The sequence below is a fragment of the Hypomesus transpacificus genome, chromosome 2 (assembly GCF_021917145.1).
Source record: "Hypomesus transpacificus isolate Combined female chromosome 2, fHypTra1, whole genome shotgun sequence".
Taxonomy (NCBI): domain Eukaryota; kingdom Metazoa; phylum Chordata; class Actinopteri; order Osmeriformes; family Osmeridae; genus Hypomesus; species Hypomesus transpacificus.
Genome location: NC_061061.1, coordinates 2,556,553 through 2,575,803, shown reverse-complemented (window position 1 = coordinate 2,575,803; position 19,251 = coordinate 2,556,553). Strand labels below are relative to the sequence as shown.

General features: G+C 51.8%; 1 protein-coding gene across 1 annotated transcript; it reads left to right on the top strand.

Moving 5' to 3' along the window:
- The first annotated feature begins 35 nt into the window (after positions 1-35).
- ube3d (ubiquitin protein ligase E3D) lies at positions 36-8,649 on the top strand. Its single transcript, XM_047029246.1, has 10 exons — positions 36-324; positions 3,196-3,401; positions 4,104-4,194; positions 4,545-4,776; positions 5,291-5,363; positions 5,463-5,568; positions 5,776-5,896; positions 6,120-6,304; positions 6,953-7,091; positions 8,508-8,649. Exons 1-10 carry the CDS (start codon positions 239-241, stop codon positions 8,526-8,528), a joined length of 1,260 nt encoding a protein of 419 aa, XP_046885202.1. The 5' UTR covers positions 36-238; the 3' UTR covers positions 8,529-8,649.
- The last annotated feature ends 10,602 nt before the right edge of the window (positions 8,650-19,251 follow it).

Genomic DNA, 19,251 nt, shown 5'->3' with positions numbered 1-19,251 from the left:
GTCCGTTAGGACTGGATGTGTTCTACACTACAGCCATAACAGTTCCACTAGCTGAATAGCTGCTACAGTTTCAGCATCAGATAGTCTGCTCCATCGCAAATATAGAGGTTTAGGACTATTTTCACTTCTGACAAACCTTGCATTTATTGGGCCATTAACTCCCTTTGGCATCCTGTTTGCCAGCAGTTCTTGTTCAGCTGGGTTACGTAGCTATCAACACAACACGTGTGTTTCAGTGATGGGTGATAGCATGACCAACGCCGGAGAAGTTGGAATCTTTCTTGAACTCAGAAAACGGTTGCAGAGTGGACTACTTGTTCTGGGGTTAGTATGTTCTACCGTTCATGCGGGCATTAAATAGAGCTATCTAGCTAGCGACCCTAGCTCAATTGTATTAACACAGCTTTAGATGGTTCGTTAGCAAAGCAAGCTAGCAGTGGCACAGTAGACTACCTGCTTTGCAAAAGTATGCACTCTCCGAATCTAGCTAGCAAACCATCCTGTCTGTTTTTATCAAGCAACAAGATAGCTCTTAGTGATGGATGCTGGCTAAGTGCGACAGATGCGCCTACTGATGTATACACAATACAGACAAAAGTATTGGGACTCTTACACATTATACCCTTAGGAGCTTATGACATCCATTCAAAATCCACAGGCAATACTATGGAGCATTAGGGAGTTTGGGCACTGCTGTTGGGTGACAAGACCTGGCTTGCAGATGATGTTAGAACTGATCCCAAATTCTACACTTTCCTGTTTTGGCTTGATTATGTTTCATATTAATGCCTATGGATTTAGAATGGGATGTCATAAAAGCTCCTGTAGGTGTAATCAGAGCCATAGAAAAAGAGAGTTGCGACACGCTTTGATCTCGCCGACACGTGATCACCTGGTTCATGTAGCTCGCTGTAGTTCCAAAAAGCCCCACTGCTGTCAACTTTTTTGAATGGTTTTCAATGGAGCTGGCCAACGGAAGTCGCTTTCTCAGACAAATTACGAATGAAACAGGCTCAGTTGAAGAAATCCGATATTCTGGCTATCTTCAGCTGACTCTTATCTACATTAGGCAGTCCTCGCTGACGTTTTTGGTGAAAAATTTAGTGAACTACAACATTGTGAACACTCACTGCCAGTGAAACGCAGGTAAAAAGCTAGAGCTTTTTTGTCACGTGGTTCCGGTAGCTCGCTGTAGTTAAATGAAAACCCACTGCTGTCAACCTGTTTGAATGGTTTTCGGCGGGACCGACAGCAGCACCATCTCGATTCACGGATATTTTCGGTATATTAACACAATATCAATTGGTTACTGGTGTGTTGTATCATGTATGTATGCTACTTTATTAACATGTATGTATAACATTAACTTATAATGCATAACGCAATATTGTGAAGCAGAGCTGGAAATGGCTATGCTAGCCTATATTGTTCCACTTAACGTTTAACCTTCGACTGTTGAAGTAAATGGGATTTGTTCAACTTTTTTTTTCTTCATCAGCCCACTTACAATTTACCACATTAACAACACGTTTGTACTTGATGCAAGTTGAATCTAACCATGATCACCGGCAACTGTTCAATAGAAAAAAATTGAACAGAATATACAAGGCAACCAACTGCAATTCAATAAAACATTTTATTGTATAATATGTCCAGTGTTCTTCCACTCCTTTTGTTTGTAGTGAGCAGGTGATCTTAATGTCTGCTTTTCACATAACTTAGACCGCAGTAGTAGATGCATCTAGTTGAGCTAACTAGCTAGCTATTGAGTGGACCTGAAATTCCTGCCGAGCGTTGCTGGACGATAGGGGACCCAAGGCTTTAATCTGCAATTCATTGTTGCTAGCTATAATCAGATGTACTATAGGCTAATAAGAGCAGATTCTGTAAACTGTGTATGCCAAAGAACACCAATAACTAGCACTAACAAGCTATAATCTAACAAGCCATAATCTTACAATACATTTTCTCTACAGCTGGCTATATGAAATACTACTAATAACAATTGATATGTGGTGGTTGAAATATGAAAAAATGCAGGATTTTCATCAATTTACCAGCAACAAGATAACAAGCTATAATCTTACGAAAATGTTTATCTTAAATTGGCCATATGAAATACTACTCATAACAATTGATATGTGGTGGTTGAAATATAAAAAAATGCATGATTTTCATCAATTTACCAGCTAACTTACTTCGTAGACACTGAAAATGAATGGGGTTCAACGGTGGAAAATACAATGTTTGGAACTATAGGTTGCATGAGACACGCTTAACTTCCGCATTCCTCGATAACAATGGGAGTCTATGGAAGTGTCGCAACTCTCTTTTTCTATGGCTCTGGGTGTAATATGTAGCTGTTTCAATAATTTTGTCTGTATAGTGTAGCCATAAGGTAGACCACTAGGTGGGGTAAATATTGCTAGCAATTGAGGACTCATTCATTTTACTCAACTTGTCAGCTTCATGTCCAAACTACAGCAGTTTAAAATGTTAAAATGTAAAATGTTGGTGAATATACAACTATTTGTGGTACCTAGTATATTCTATGTCTATCAGTAAATATAATAGACATCACCCCATGTCTACTGGTGTATGACGTTTTTTTGTACTATGATGTGTTTGTTTAAAGGGATTTTTAAAGAATAATACATCAGCATACTAAAAAAAATAATTTAAGAAGCTTAATCTCAGTGTGAGTCAAAAACAATTGCCCTCTTATTGGATATCACTAGTGTGTGATTGTTGCATGGGCCACAAGAGATTCTGAATTGGCTGTTGCAAACCCAATGATGCAGGGGCTGTTTCGAGAGAAAACACATAATTTATCCTGGGGAGGGGGCTTGTCCCAGGAACGGACAAAGATACATTGTCTGGCTTGTGGACACAATTGCATGGTCTTGTAGACTGGACAGGGGTAACCCATCTTCCATGCTTGAGAAGGTTACACTGAGCTGAAACTGTAGCAGAAAACAACAACAAAATTCAGAGTTAACTGACCTTTGTCTGACACTTGTGTGTACCTCATTCGTTTATACATATTTTTAAACTCATTTTTATTTATGTTTCCTCATCTCTCTTGTATCTAATACACATACACACATCCTCGCTCAAAATGAGATATTATTGCCGTTTACAGTGGTTAAAGGAACATGCCACTATGTTTCACTGTCCTTTCTTTCGGTCTCCCAGGAGTGAGGTGGCTGGCAGCCCTGCAGAGGCCAGGGTGACAGCAGGAGAGTCGTGCCTCCTGGTCCATACAGCCAGAGGCCTGCTATCCCTCAAGCTGCCACCAGGGGTCAGTGTCACACAGGACTCCCTTGTGCAGACCTCCGGACAGCCGGGAGAGGAACTGCACTACAGGATGCGCATCACAATCGACCAGAATATAGATGAAAGTAATAACCTGCTTTATTGTGGCCTCAAAGACACAAGCTATTTCTTTTTTTATGAATTCCGTGCTCAAAATAGTTTTTATTTTGGACATCAGCTCTCATCGCGGCTTTTACTGTCATCAGTAGAGTGTAGATACGATGGGGAATAGCTTACTGTATGTGCTAACTATCCTCAGGGGTCCAGCTTGCCCACACACACAGATTATCAGTCTGAGTCACTGCAGTATGAGCTGTTACTGTGATTCACCCCCCAGTTTAATGGACACCATCAGCACCTCCCCCGGAGTCAACCGGGCAGCCATTAACATTGACCCAGACACTGGTGAAGTGAGCTGCTCCGGCACGCCATCCTTCCTCCCTTCCCATCTTCCTTTAGTCCTTTCTTCTTGCCTTCCTCCAGTTCTCCATACCTGTCTATCTTGAAACCCTTCCCACCTCCCTCCCTTCCTTCCCTGCCCGGTGAGTAAAGGGGCGGGTGCGTGTGCTGTCTGTGAGGACAGCGCCGAGCGAGACAGAGAGACAGACGGGGACAGCTGGGGGAAGCGTCAGTGCCAAATCCAATCACCAAACAGATTGATGTCTTCTCGTCCTCCCGAGCTGCTCCCCTCCCACCAGGATTTATTGACTGCAGTCCTCTAGTGCAAGTTGAAGACCTGTTTGCTAACTCTGACTTGTGCGTGCGTGCGCGTGCATGCTCCCTTTCAGAGCCCTGTTGGGATGTGATGGAGAGGCTGAGGGTGCAGGAGACCTACAGCTTCACCTGCCAAGCCTGTGGCACCAGACTCCTGCAGGACAGGTGAGGAGGAGGATAGTAATGAGGAGATGGAAGACGGTGAGGTGAGAGAGGGAGAGGAGGAGGAGGAGGGTGGGGGTGGAAGAAGAAATCAAAGAAAAACAGTAGGAGGATGAGTTGCGAGGAGGAGGAAACGTATTCCTTTCCCCCCCCCACTTCCCCTGCGGGATGTATTCTCCCCCTCCTCTTCTACACCGAGTCAGCAGAGAGGAGACAGGTTCATTTGGAGAAGGAACGGTCGTCCATGTGTTCTGACAGTGTCTCTGCTGTCTACTGTGCTCTAACTGGGTCTGCAGGCTATACAGTGTTCTTTGTCTGCTGTCTTCAGTGTTCCAACTGGGTCTGTTTTCCAGGGTGTTCCGGCGTGTTCTACCTCTGCCAAATGGGAACTGGAACGCCCTGGTGGATGACTGGTGCTGCCACCCGGACCCCTTCGCCAACCTCAAGCTATTGCCCCGACCGGAGGACTGCCTCTTGGGTGACTCCTACTTCCTGCTGCCCTCTGACAGCGGCTGCAAGGACACCCTCACACAGGAGGTCCAGGAACTCACAGACAGAGAGGAGGGGGACACTCAGGAGACCAAGGTGACCGATGGTGAAGTGATTGGGGCTAAGGGAACAGGGCCAGGGGACTGGAGGAAACTTGTCCTGGATCTTTTTGAGAAGCTAGACCAAGGATTGTATTGTAGAGGAAAACGAAGCCACCGTCACCCCAAACTTCTCCCTCCCTCCTCCCTCCCTTAATCTCTCCCCCCAGCAGGATGGATGTCCCTCTGCTCCTATCCTTCACTCTGTTCAGCTTTGGCTGTTTCTCTGGCTGGGAGGGGGGGGGGGGGGGAGGGGTGGAAGAGGGATGGGGGGGAGAGAGAGAGAGAGAGAGAGAGAGAGAGAGAGAGGGAGAGGGAGAGGGAGAGGGAGGGGGAGGGGGAGGGGGAGGGGGAGGGGGAGGGGGAGAGGGAGAGGGAGAGGGGCATTTCAGGACACTCAGTGTCAGTCTTGCTCAGGTGCCTTTTTCTGGTCGGTTTCTTTGCCTGACGAGCTCATCGATTGCTCGCGATGTAAACAAGATGAACTGTCTTTTGTGTGTGTGTGTGTGTAGAAACCATGTCGTAGACGAACCGTTATCTCCTGCCAGAGCTGCTCCTCAGGCCTGGGAGAGGCTGTCACACCAGGTACACACACACACACGCACGGTGTTATTTAAGGATGTTCCAGGTGCTGTACAACTATGCATGTATATAACTCTAACCCCCCCCCCCTCATGCCAACAGACACTCTGAAGCTGTATATCACAGAGGTGGAGGTGAGCCAGGAGGATGGACACAGTATCGGGGGGGCATCTCGAACCAGCGAGGGGGAGGGCCAGGAGGCAGACAGGTAACAGCCTCGCATATGCTGGGGGGGGGGGGGGACACGGCTCTCGATGTCAACACGGTGTAGGATCCTAGATCCTTTGCACGAGTGCCAGATGAATTTGAATGATATGAAGCATGTTAGCACAGTGTAAGGTGCTCGATGTGAGCGTATATAAGGTGTCCCGTGACTCCCGCGTGTGATCCCGGTGTCGTATCGGGTGTGGTCCAGGTGTGCGTCCAGGTGTGCGTTCCTGGAGAGGACCCTGGCCGCCAGGCTGCTGGAGCTCTCCTCGTCCCAGAGCATCTTCCGCTTCTCCATCCAGACCCCGGACCAGCGGGCCCACATCCTGGTGAGAGGGAGGGAGGGGTGGGAGGGGTGGGGAGGGGGGGAGGGAGGGGGACCCTGATGAAAGCTGGGGTGTAGGGAAGATTCGATTTGTGCCTCGTGCGAAAGGAAGGTGACATTTTCCTTGTGTCGGTGAGGTGAAAGCATGAAATCGAAATGGTGCGTGTCGTCGGAGGGGCGGGAGATGGAAGGGGGTTGACGTGAGTGACGCCTGTGTGTGTCCTCAGCTGTGGCTGCTGAACAGCGACACCCTGGTGCTGTGGGCTCCAGAGGAGACCGTCATGGCCCACGTCCTCGACTCCTCCCCCAGCCTCCGCCCGCCTTCCCCGAGCCAATCGCGCGCGGCCGCCGGCGCCCTGAAGCTACTCTACGTGGACTGCTCCGCCGCCGAGGGCGACCGCTCACAGGAAGAGTATGACGCACTCATCCGCCCGTCCGTCCTCTCCTCCTCTATTTCCCTTCTGCCCGTCTCTCTCCTCCAGCCTGTAGTGTGTGCGTGCGCCCCTGGTGCACGGAGTCGATGTGTCTAATGAATCCCCGGCATCAGTGAGGTCTCGTCTAATTGAATCCTGCCTGTCACTGGGGGAGACGATGATTTGATTACTTCTGATTGGACAGATAGGCGGGAACACTGTTGGCCAAAATCAACAGTGACCCGTTAATCAACTTCCTGCTGACATTCTCACTACGATAGGCTGTGTGTGTGCGTGTGCGTGTGCGTGTGCGTGTGCGAGAGAGAGAGAGAGAGAGAGAGAGAGAGAGAGAGAGAGAGAGAGAGAGAGAGAGAGAGAGAGAGAGTTTCGCCCAGCCTCTGCACAGATGGCTTCACCTGGATAACCGGATCATCTTCACCCTTTGCGACAGGACATCCATCTCTCTCTATCTCTCTCTGCTCCTCTCTCACTTGCACGCGCCCTCTGTCTCTCTTTATGAATATCGCTCCCAGGTCTACATTTTTCTCCCTTTCTGTCTATTTGACAATTGCTCCTGACATTCTGTGTGTGTGTGTGTGTGTGTGTGTGTGTGTGTGTGTGTGTGTGTGTGTGTGTGCGCGTTCCAGACTGATCACAGACTGGGAGAGGACCGTGAGTGTCCATCCTCTGGAATTGCCTCAGACTTCCTGTGTGGAAGTGCTCCGGCTGCTGACCACTTCCACTTCCTGTTTACCTCCGTCCCTGCGGCGCTGCGATGCCTATCAGGTGAGGAGCATTGTGGGTGGCGCAGGTGGATCTCCTCCAAAGATCTTCCGGGCTCGTCCGGGTTGAACTTCATGGATTGATTCAGGCGTCGAGGATGACAATGTCTGTGTCTGTTCCGAACAACACTCGGAACACTCGGTACGAATTTCACGTTGAAAATGTCCCCACATCTGGCAAACTTGTAGTCTTGACGGCCATCTATCATGGTGCGACTCGTGCTTTCGTGGAGTGCGTTTAGAGGCTGGTGTGGCTGCCGCCTGGGCGTGCTGTATACAGGTACCAGCGTGTGTCTGACGAAGACACTGTTTCCTGCCGGTCTGACACGTCGCCCCAGGAGAAGACACTAATTACCAGTTCACTGCCCTTCTACCAGCACGACGCCTCGTCTCATACAACCCTCCTTGTTTTTCAAACTCCTCAAGCCCCTTTCTTCACTTCATGGAAAGCTAGAGAAACAAGGTGGGGGGGGGTGCAAGGAGAGGAGAGAAGGAAATGGTGATTTACACTTGGATACTTCGATTGGAGAGTTACAGGAAATGTCGTTTCTGCCTGAGAGCGGCTCCACTGCTGAGGGTAATGGTGTGGAGCTTAGCTGCATTCGCTCCAGGGACCAGACAAACAACAGCTTTACCGAGCCCCCCCCGGACGTCAGCCCTCAGCCTCGCTCCCCCAGCCCCCAGTTCCAGTCTGCAGCTTCCAGCCACGGCCCTGGCCCCGGCCCAAAGCCCCCCCCCCAGCCCCTCAGAGAGAGGCAGGTGTGGCCTTGGGTTACACAAGAACCCAATTCATCATCCTGGTCCAGACCCAGAACTCCAGAGCCAGAGAGGCAGCAGATGGACCCTCCCTCCCCCCCCCCGACACATGCCCCTCCTCCCCGGGCCGCGTTCAGACTTAGTGAGACCGTTCTCCCGATGCTGATTAAAGCCGTGAACGCTGGCAGTCCGGACAGACAGGGTAATGGTTGTTAATGTGCTGGTATTTATAACCGCCCAACTAGGCGGGCCCAGAGAGAGAGGCGCACAGTGCCACGGAACACTGCCCCCTTTAAATATCAGACCTGAACAACACTGCAGCCAGCTCTTTATTTAGCACCGTTGTTTTGGCCCTTCTTGCTCACGGCTTGTCTCGGGTCTGCTTTGCGCTTGATGTCGCTTGTCACTGTGTGTTCCTAATGGGGTTCACGCGCAGGTGAGTTTCAATCGGATCCCCTGATCTCATCCCAGTAACTCATCCTTTTTGCGTTGTGACAGTGACGTGAGCTGGGTTTGGCGTGTATTTCTTTTGGGTTGACGTATCTATGCAACGTTGGATGGAAGAAAGGTCTCTCTTCATCTTTACATCTCCCGTACTGTAGCCTTTTCCTTACTGCCTCCAACCTTCCTGTGCTCTCTGTATTTCTGTTGCTTTCGTTTCAAGGTGGCGTACCTGAGGATATGAGGTCATGGGGTCGTTCCTCCCGGAGGAGACACCTGTTCTCTGTAGATCACCAGAACCTGCCCCCGAAAACCTGGAGAATGGTGTCAGGTGACCCAGAAGCCTGGTCAGATGGCCTAGAAATCGAATCATGTGATCATCCCATGGGCACAATGAACCGCTATCAGTGGTGCCATGTTTAATGTGTCTCCTTTTTTGTCTGTATGAGAATAAAACATTGTCATTGGTTCCATGTGTGCACCCTCACTTCTTGTGACGTGTGTGTGTGTGTGTGTCTACATATTCTAAAGCATGGGTGGGGGGGTGTCATTTTTGGCGAGTCCAAAAAATGTTATTACATAAAGCTACAAAATAAACACAATTGCTCAAATGAATGCAACATTTCCCTGCGTGCGCTCGCGTTACCTGTGGGTTTTGATTCGCGATGCTGCATGATGTTGCATGACCCCGTAAAGTCAAACCAAAAGCGGATCTGGAAGCTTCATAATAAAGTAGCTCTGCAACTGTTGTTTCTGCCGGGGGGACACATCAAAGGTCATGTGATGAGTCAGCCTACACTCTATACTTAGAGACGCCGTGCTTTGTCTGACTCGCAGCAGAAACAACTCATTCGAGTATGTAAAACTCGCCAGGCCGGAACCTGAACTCCCTGCCTCTGTGCGGGCACGGATCACACACGGACCCCCCCGTCTCTGCGGCCAGCGAGCGCACACTCCCTGTCTGCTCAGGTTAGACCCCCCCCCCGCGCGCTCCACCTAACCGCTACAGACAATTGTACAGCAGGAGGTCTCGGAGCCTTCAGACAGGGTCATTGTGGCTGGGGCTCGAGCTGCGTTTATTCCCGTTGCTGAGCAGGATATGCCCAGCGCTGAACCAAGCAACCCACTGACGAGCGCAGCAGCACGTACAGCCGTCCCCCAGCGAGGCGTCACAGCGGAGAGGGACCAAGCTAATTAGATCCGTCCAGAGCAGCGCACACATTACTGCTCTTCCTCTTGCCCGGCAGAGACAAAGAGGCTCGGTCGATGAGCAGGCTGCGCAGGCGAAGGAGCTGAACAAGGGGAGGAGAACCAGCCCCGAACAGGAGAAGAGAACCAGCCTGTAGTGTTCTCGGTTTCACTGTGATGTGCTGCCACCATAAGGCCCGGCAGCCTGCTTGTCTGTCTGTATCCTTGGCAATTAACCCAGGGAGATGATACAGGGTGTCAAATGAGAAGCTCCCGTCTCTTTCAAGCCCAGGTTGACATTGTGATGCTCATTAGTGGGCTCTGCTGCTTAGATTCATCAAAACGGGCGCAGGCCGGATTCGCCGCGTTCATTAATGGCGCGCTTGAGGACTGTTTGTGTGTGCGTGCACTCGTGAGACAGCTCTGTGTTTTCCCCCCTCTTATGTAGGAATGTGTGAATATATATATAAATATATATATATATATATAGAGAGAGAGGGACAGAGAGAGAGAGAGAGAGAGAAGAAGACAGATTGTGCTTGGCCCTCTGAAGACTCCAGCTTCACTGGAACTCAACCTGTCATCTGATGTGGTTAACTGGGCTTCCTCCTCAAGGACTCAGCCATCTCTCCCTGCAGGTGTTGAAGAGCCGATTCGCAGTCGGCATGGTCCCGGAGCGCCCGATTCGGGATCGGTGCTCTCATATCAGAGGAGCATGGGCAAAGCAAAGGCCCTGAACTTTGACCCCAGACGTCCCCGCCCCGGGGAGCAGATAAGATGAAAGCCTCCGGCGGACGTGTCAGAGACGGAGGGTCCCCCTGGGGGGGTCGCCTGTTCCACGTTACGTTTGTTCCCTGTTGTGTTCCGAGGACGGGGTCGCCGTGCAGGGGTCTGTCATGTCCCGATGACGTGACAACAAGAGGCTTCTATGCAGATTCAGAAGAAGGCCGTCGCAGGTTTTGAGGCCTGCCGAAGCCGCGGGCCTCCTCCTCTCCCCTCCTGTCTCTCTTCGGTCACCCTCTCGGCCTCCCTCTTCCCTCCCTCCCCGCCAAGGTCTCTCTAACTAGTCTAAAGGGTATATACAGGCTTTCTAAGGGCTGTCGAGGGACTCATTATCGGGGCAGCGTGCCTCCCACGCCTCGCTGGGCCGCCCTGCAGTGTCGCCCATGGAAATGCCATGCCCGCAGGCCAGGTCTGACAGGAGATCCAGTCTCGCCCCCCGGTCATGGAGTGTCAAGGTGACATCCGGATTTGGAGCCTGGATGCGAGAGGTAGGCCTGGCAGGACTGGTACGCCGTAGTGGCATCGAGCCTGTTGGTGTGTTTAGTTTGGGGGGTTGACAAATAGATTGGAGCTCCCCAGCGGAGTCAGCTGAACGAGGCAGCCGATAGCCCTCAGGTGATTGGCCGGAGACACACTGTGAAAGAAATCCCGCGTGAGGACGGCTCTGCGGTTATTCTTATCCACCTACCGTGTCTCACATTTCTAACCTGTGCTCGCCTTGGTGCGGTGACAGTAGTGTGACAGGGCCAGAACTGACAGGTGCAGAGAGGGCCCGACAGTGAGGCTAGCCTAGCCTAGCCTGGGAGTGTGTCTGGGAGAGAGTTGCAGATCAGCCAATCTGCTCTCTTGTCAGAGCAGCTCAGGGGAAAGGCACAGTTGGAGCCACAGACCCTGGTCTCTTTTGTGTGGGTGTGTGTGGGTGTGTGTAGGTGTGTGTGTCTGCGTGTGTGTGTGTGTGTGTGAAGCAGACCCTCTGTGTGTCCCAAGGCTTGTGCAGCTGCTGTGGTTCAGCGCAGCCAGGAGGCATCATCAGAACCACATGACCCGGGTCAAAATACTTATCTGTGCTTCACAGATCGTGCCTTTCAGAATGGAACCCAAGTCCTTGTCCCAGTCACGCAAAACCCAACTCCCTTTACACCCCAGAATACAAATACACCACGGTCTCAAAGAGATTCATTTAGCAGATGATTTGATCCAAAGTGACGCGTGGAGGGGGATTTAAACCTGTGGATCTAAAGCGAAATGCTCCTTCGCTGATGCTAATCTTCAAATGATGATCAAACAGTTCCACCCGCGTGCTGTGTGTGTGGGGGGGGGGGGTGTGCATGCATACAGTCCGTGAGCAGACCAGCAGAGAGATGGACGGACGCGGAGGAGAGGACAGGAAAGAGAGAAAGAAGGGAGCCCATGCCTGTTCCCTCCCTCCCTTCTCTTTCCACTCCCTCACACCCCACTTCGCCTCTCCCTGTTATGATTTGATCCCTCTCTTCTGCTTTCCGGTCCTCCTCTCCGTTCCACATGGTTCTCATTTTGTGTGTGTGTGTGTGTGTGTCTGTGTGTGGAGAGAGAGAAACAGAGAGAGAGAGAGAGGGGCTGTGTGGTCAGCTGTGTGTGTGTGTGTGGAGAGAGAGAGAGAGAGAGAGAGAGAGAGAGAGAGAGAGAGAGAGAGTGAGAGAGAGAGAGAGAGAGAGAGAGAGAGAGAGAGAGAGGGGGGGGGGGGGGCTGTGTGGGCGGCTGTGTGTGTGTGTGCCCTGGCCTCAGGACAGAACAACAGCATTGTTCTCATGTGATTAGCTCAGCAGAGCCGGACGCACAGCCAAACAACGCCCAGCACACACACAGACACCGTACGCGTGTGTGTGTGCGCAGAGCGCGTTTAATAGTCCCACATGAATCCGCCCCTCTCTGTGCTGGATATATTCTGGCTACATGCGGTATCTCTGTATTGTGACACAGGAAGTCGTTGAGACCAGAGTGTTCCTCTGGTTGCTGAGTGATTGGAACACTTAGCACATCATTCTCCCTCTCAGAGTTGTGTGGAGCCTGGAGTTCCACCCCCACCCGCCACCCCTCCCCCCCCCCCTCCAACACCCCCCCCCCCCCTTCACACCACCCCAGGCTCTTACTGGAGTAGGATGTGTGAGGTGCGTGAGGCAGAACTTCCTGTCAGTGTGAAGGCTTCCTTCTCCACGATGGATCCTCCTCTGCGACTCTGACAGACTCGGGCTCTGACCTACTCACACCCAGAGGAGAGGAGGTGAGGGTGAGGGTGCTGTGCAGGGAACATCATCGTCTTCTTGTTTCCGTTGTTGCTCTTCAAAGAGAGCTTCGTTTCACCCAACCCCCATCCACACACATACTTTCATAAAGCCTTTTGCCCGAGAACATTAGAGCTTTTTCTTTTTTCCCCTTCGTGTCATCCTTTACTTGCGATGCCAAAGCCTGTTTCTTCCTCTGTGGTTCACTGTCAGCCTGACTCCTCCCTGCCGCGGTTCTGACAGACGCTTCTCTTCTCTGATCTGTCTCTTTGCTTCCCTCCTCCTCTCTCTCTTCTCATTTCCGCTTCACCCTGTCTTTACCTCCCTCCTCCGCTCTCTCTCTCCATTCTTTCCATCCTCTCCTCAATGTTTCTCTCTGTCTCTCGCTACGTTGGGTTTCTCCCCTCTCCACTCTCTATTTCTCTCCTCTAATCTCAATTAGTTTCTCTCTCTCGTCATTTCTCTCTTTTCTCTCCCTCGGGGTCAACTGAACGGCCGAGAGACTCTGCCAGCGTCTCTCTGCTGGCGAATGAACGCATACAGCCGCATTATGTCACCCTGTTGTTGTTGTGTGTCGTCGTGTGTTCATGGTGTGATCACCTTCATCTTTGCGCCCTCCCTTTGCAACAATCGCAGCATCTGTCAGCACTCAGTAACAATTAAACATCTGGTTGAGCGAGAGTGGGAGAGAGGGACAGCGAGGGGAAGAGAAAGAGGAGCACTTGGTGCGTGATATAAATAGAGCGAGATGGAGAGGGAGAGGGACAGAAAGTGAGAAAGAGAGAGGTAAATGTCCTTGTTTGTTCACTGCTGTACATCCGCGCTCCCAGCCAAACCATGGTGTAGTGTGCATATTCATGTCTCCCCCAGGGGGTTATGGGCTGGGAATTGGTGCCTGTCTGTGTTGTCTTCTTCCTCTCTGACACAGTCTCCCTTCATCTGTCTGTCTGTGTCTCTGTCGGTCTGTCTGTCTCTCTGTCTGTGTCTCTGTCGGTCTGTCTGTCTCTCTGTCTGTGTCTCTGTCGGTCTGTCTGTCTCTCTGTCTGTGTCTCTGTCGGTCTGTCTGGCTTTCTGACGCTGTCTGTATGTTGACCTGTCTGCCTGCTCGCCTCTTCGGTCATTGTCGGTCTGTCGGTCAACCTGTACGTCTGTGTACAGTCATCTGTGCGTCTATGCACAGTTATCTGTGCTTCTGTGTGTCCGTATGTCTGCCTCCGAGCAGATCTATCGTCTGTCATCTAAATGTCCGATCAATGTTGATTTGAAATGTTTGAATGTTTTCCTAATTTGAAACCCATCCACAGCAGCGTCATCGTGACTCCCAGCCATACACACACCCTACCCTCCATGTTTCTCTTTCTCCTGTGCTATCTTCAGACCGCGCACACACACGTTTGTTTCAGCGTTCCCTGCGTCCCTCCATCTCTCTCCGATGTGCGTCGTGTACTCACCTCGTGTCTCTAAAACGATAAATGCGCTCGCGGCCGAGGTGTCCGTGTTCAAACGTCAACGCCGCGCGTAACGACACGGCGGCGGAGACGAGAGGAGCCCAGATGGCGGGCGAGGGAGACCGCGAGGGCTTGTTGTCAGTCGCGTCTCCTCTAATGGCCGATGTTGGCGGAGAAGAGAGATGTTCTCCCCTGCTCTGCGCACCCTCGGAACTAACAAGGCCCTGCGGCCGTCCTTTCTGCAGCTCCTACTCGTGTCTGGGATCTGATTTAAAAATGATTTATCTGGGAGTGGCGGTCCCGGGGGGGAAGAGAGGCGGGGAAGAGAAGAGCGGGGGCTCGAGAAGCCGAGAGAAGACCATCTGTACTCACTCATCTCGCTCAGGAGGAGAGCCAAACGGGGGTGTTGTGCTGTCATGGCATGAGAGAGGGCCTCGTGGCTGCGGTCTCACTGCCGTGGTCACGGGAAAGGCAGGCTTCATGAGAGACAGACAGACAGACAGGTAAACAGGTTGGCAGGCAGATAGACTAGTTGGCTGACTGACTGATGACAAATGTCCAGAACAGGTTCCTCCAGCAGCCTGACGTGGTAAAATGGTCCTACCCAGGCCAGCCAGGCTGTGTCCAGGTTGGTTCCCACATAGCTGAGGGGATTTGAGGGTGAAGCCTAATCCTCTCTACCCCAACAGAGAGCAGGAATGTGCTTTTATCAAGACAAATTAGGTTTCCATCTCAAAATGCCAAGCCATGACAATACTCCACTGCACAGAGAGAGAGAGAGAGAGAGAGAGAGAGAGAGAGAGAGAGAGAGAGAGAGAGAGAGAGAGAGAGAGAGAGAGAGAGATAACTGTCGCTTAGCACTCTTCTGTATTTTCAGTGAGAGAGAGACTAGGGCTAGTTTGGTGTTTGGTTCAACAAAGGTCAGGTGGGGTTTGTCATGGACCTGGACCAGGTTGCCAACTTGGCAACTCCTTAGAGAGCTCTTATCATGATCAGATACACACCATGGCCTCACACAGACCTCCAAGTCCACACACAAACACACACACACACACACACAGAGACACACACAGGGAGGGGTAACAAGAGAGGGCATCATTGACCAAACCTTTGACATGTGGACAGTATCAGTGGTCTGGTCAGGGACACACACATATCTGATATCTTCATACAGCACTCAGGTTACCAAGCACTTTCATATATTACATTTCATGTGACGGTTGGGGGGCTATGTGTGTCTGTCTCGTTTGTGCCCCAGGTCGGCTGGCAAACGACTGCGCTGGCACGGAGGCCCACTGATCAGCCCTTCCTCTGAGGCCGAGTCAGTCACGACAGGATGGCAGTGTGGGGGTAAGAGGGGGGGGGCTATCTGACAGCGGGGGGCCTGAGCTTGTTACCAGCGCAACAGTGGCGGAGTGTTTTCCGTAAGCACTCAGGTTCCACGTACAACGTTACGGGCTGATCTTCTTACTGTAAGTGTTCACACAAATACACACACACACACACACATATACACAACCACAGGATAAATGATGCCCTTGTACTCTCCTTTTTATTCATCCCAAATCAGCCAGCCGTTAGCAGGGATGGTTATTCTATTCTGATGGGACTCTCCACTTCCCTTTGCCATGGTCGGACGAGCATTGTCATTTGGCAAGGCGGCATGTTCTCCAAGAGGCGTAGGGCTGCTCGGCCTTGCGGGCTCTGCGCGGCATGGCCGCCCCCCCCGCCGTCCCCGCCGCACTGCCGAGGTGACGAGGTCGTTACTCACGGCGACACAGTCCGCTGGTCTACAGCCTACTACCTGCCGTTTAATAACCATGCCTCCTTCGATTCACACACACACGCACACATACTGTACGTACACACACACGCACACATACTGTACGTACACACACACAGACCCTAACCTGAATGTGCAAAAACACATTGTGGAAGTAATCAGCTATGTCAGTTCCAGATATAACTCCCGCTGGAGTCTTTGTTTCAAAGAGAGGCCACATTGCATAAATATGGTTGGAGACAGACTGTGGTGTTGCTACGACAACACACGTTAATACGCTGTACAACCTTGGAATAAATAACCACCGTGCTGAGAATTGTTTCATGGAACATCCTTCCGAGTTTGTCTATTCGACCAAGTCCATCTCTTTGTGTAATGACCTGCACAGACTGGGCTGACCAAGTTCCATGTTCCTACGTGGCTGGACATCAATCTGTCTGGACTTATTTGGACATGAAAGAATACCATCGGCTTTTTAAGGTTTGTCTGTTTCTCTCAATCTGGCTGCTGCAGGGTGAAGGAACACCCACAGAAAGGTGGACTGACACACACACACTCACTCACAGACTTGATATTCAACCTTTCCCCTCTCATCGCTGTTTGAGTTGGCTTGCGCTCACAAATGAATCAAGTCGGTGCTAACATTCCTGTCTTGTTGCAGGGAGAATTAGCCGTGCAACTGGGTTGTGTGCATCTGGGATGGTGTGTCTGTGTGTGTTTGTGTGCTAGTGTGGATCATTTAACTCCTCCTCCCAGCTTCTCCAGCTCTGGTTTCACACCTCTCTGACAACATGAGAGGATAACAATTAACTATACACACATGCACTCACACACACACTTTCCAACGATGCACCCGTTCATCAAGTCTACTATAATAGGCTACTATTGTACTATAGGAAGCTTTCCTAGACTGCCTACATGCCTCTCCCTCATCTTCCTCCCTAGATGCATGACTACCAGAGTTGGAATAGTGGTTCCTGTTCGACCCGTTTTCTGGGGTTTGTGTTCCAAATGACGTTTGTTTCTCATGCGACTGAAGGAAAGCTGTGCTGATGTTCCGAAAGACAACTTGACGGTTCCAACCCACAGTATTTAGATACGTGTGTCAGACCCCGTCCCAGACGAGGTGTAACCCGGCTGTCAGTCACCGTGAAGGTGGATCTCCAGACAGACGCTGTGTCAGCGGAGAGATCGAGCGACGGATGATGTTTCCATGAGCTCACTGCTCACGGTCGAGAGGCGGTGAGACGGCAGAACAACACGAACACTTCATCCACCCGCCACGCTCACCCCGACACTCCCGACACACGTACGCGCCACTCGCGCGCCACCCGTGGCCTCGCACACCATCGCGAATGGCACACGCATCTCAGTACTCTCTCAAAACACACACACACACAGCTCTCCTCAGAACACACGCATACCTCGCCGCTCCCCGAGAAACACCCTCACCGCAACACGCACACACCTTCCTAGCGACGCGTCACTCGGAAATCACACCCGGACACACACTTCGCTCCCTCCCCCCGGTGGCCAGACGCTCGGTGGCAGGCCTCTCTCAGAGAGCCGCCGCTGCTGTCACATCGACTCAGTCTTCATTTGGAGGAAGGGGTGTTTCATCAAAGCCCAGCACACAGCTGCGGGCTGCCACCGCGGTGCCACTCCACCACCACCATCAATCCACATTATGGATGAGCATGGGGGACCTGGAGCTGAGGGCTGGGGATAGGGCTGAAGATGGGCGCTTGGGGGCTGGAGGCTGGGCAGGGCTGGGGTTAGGGCTGCAGTTTCACCTGGATTTGAGGCTGGGGCTAGATCCCAGCGAACCAGGAAGCAGGGAACCATCTCCACGGCCGAGGCTCCTGTGAAAGGTCAGGGTGGGGCTCCCTGCCAGGTGCTGGAGCTGGGGCGGCGTGCCAGGTGCCAGCAGACCCGTGGACCAGCACACTGAATGTAATTACTCCCTCACAGGCCATCTGATAAGCTACCCGTCAGGCCCTCCGTCTCTCACCACCGGGAGACAACACGGAATATTAAATGTGGCTCAGTGAAAGACTTTATGCAAGGGAGTGTTTGTGTGTGTGTGTGTGCGTGTGTGTGCATAACTTAAAAAGACTGTTCTGACCAGGATTGTGTGTGTGTGTGTATGAGAGAGAGCAAGAGAGAGAAAGACAAAAAGACAGTGTGATAGAGAGACAGTAAGCGAGACAGAGAGAGAGAGGCTGGTCTCCCCTGGTATCTGTAGCGAGTCTGTCCCATCTAGGTGCGAAGTGATTCCTGTCAGCAGGCTCGAAAGGACAGCTCACACAGGGCTTGTATGCATGTCTGCCTCCTTGTCTCTTCGTGGCTCTCTCTCTCTCCTTCTGACTACCTCTGTGTCGGTCTGCCTGCCCGCCTGCCTGTCTGCTTTGTGTGTACCTTTCTCTTCCTGCTTGCCTTCCAGGCTGTCTGTCTGTCTGTTGGTCTGTGAAGGGGAGTCTGGAAGCCCAGCTCCACGGGCCCCTGGTATGAGTCAGGGAGCTCCAGGAGGAGCAGCTCAGACTCACTCTGCACCGCCTCGGCTCCCCACGCTCAATGTTCTCCCACGCAATTACACCAGCTCTGCCGAGCAGGACCACGGGCGTACGCACGCACACACACACAAACACGCGCAGAAACGTTAACTCAGATGAGTGCCGTTCCTCAGCACCCCTAGTGTGTGAGGGTTGAGATGGTCTCCGTGGAAACATGAGCGAGTGAAGAGGGTGCACCTGCATGCCCCCGAGAGAGAGAGAGACGCTGGTATACCCTCACCTGAGAGGAGAGAGAGAGGGAGAGAGGACGGGAGAGAGAGAGAGACGCTGGTATACCCTCACCTGAGAGGAGAGAGAGAGGGAGAGAGGACGGGAGAGAGAGAGAGACGCTGGTATACCCTCACCTGAGGAGAGAGAGAGGGAGAGAGGACGGGAGAGAGAGAGAGACGCTGGTATACCCTCACCTGAGAGGAGAGAGAGAGGGAGACGAAAAGGGTGCAAGAGAGTAGCGGTGGGTGTGGTCTGTGAATGCCCGACTCGGGAGAAAGAGATGTGTGAAAACCTCCTCCTGATGCAACCCCCGAAGAAATGCCATCCTCAGAGGAGGGAGGTCTCGCCATTGGCCCGGAGCAATTACACAGTACATGTACCTACAGGTAATGCAAAGGCTGTGATTAGCTGTTCACAGTTACTCTGTGTGTGTTTGTGTGGGTGTGTGTGTGTGTGTGTGTGTCTACTAGCACCTCGGGTACCATGGGCACCTTAGAACCATGACACCTTGGAATCCCACAATGCTGTGTTTGGTCACTGCCATTTGTCATGAGGCCCCTCACCTCCCTCATTTTGCATCAGTTTACAATGACAACATACAGGAGGAATGCCTTGATAGAAAGCCATTCCTGAGGTTGTGGTCGTTAGGGGCCTCGGTGTGTCTCCTGGCTGCAAGTCAAACACCATCTGGGCCGGGCCGGAGAGACACAGGTATTTGACC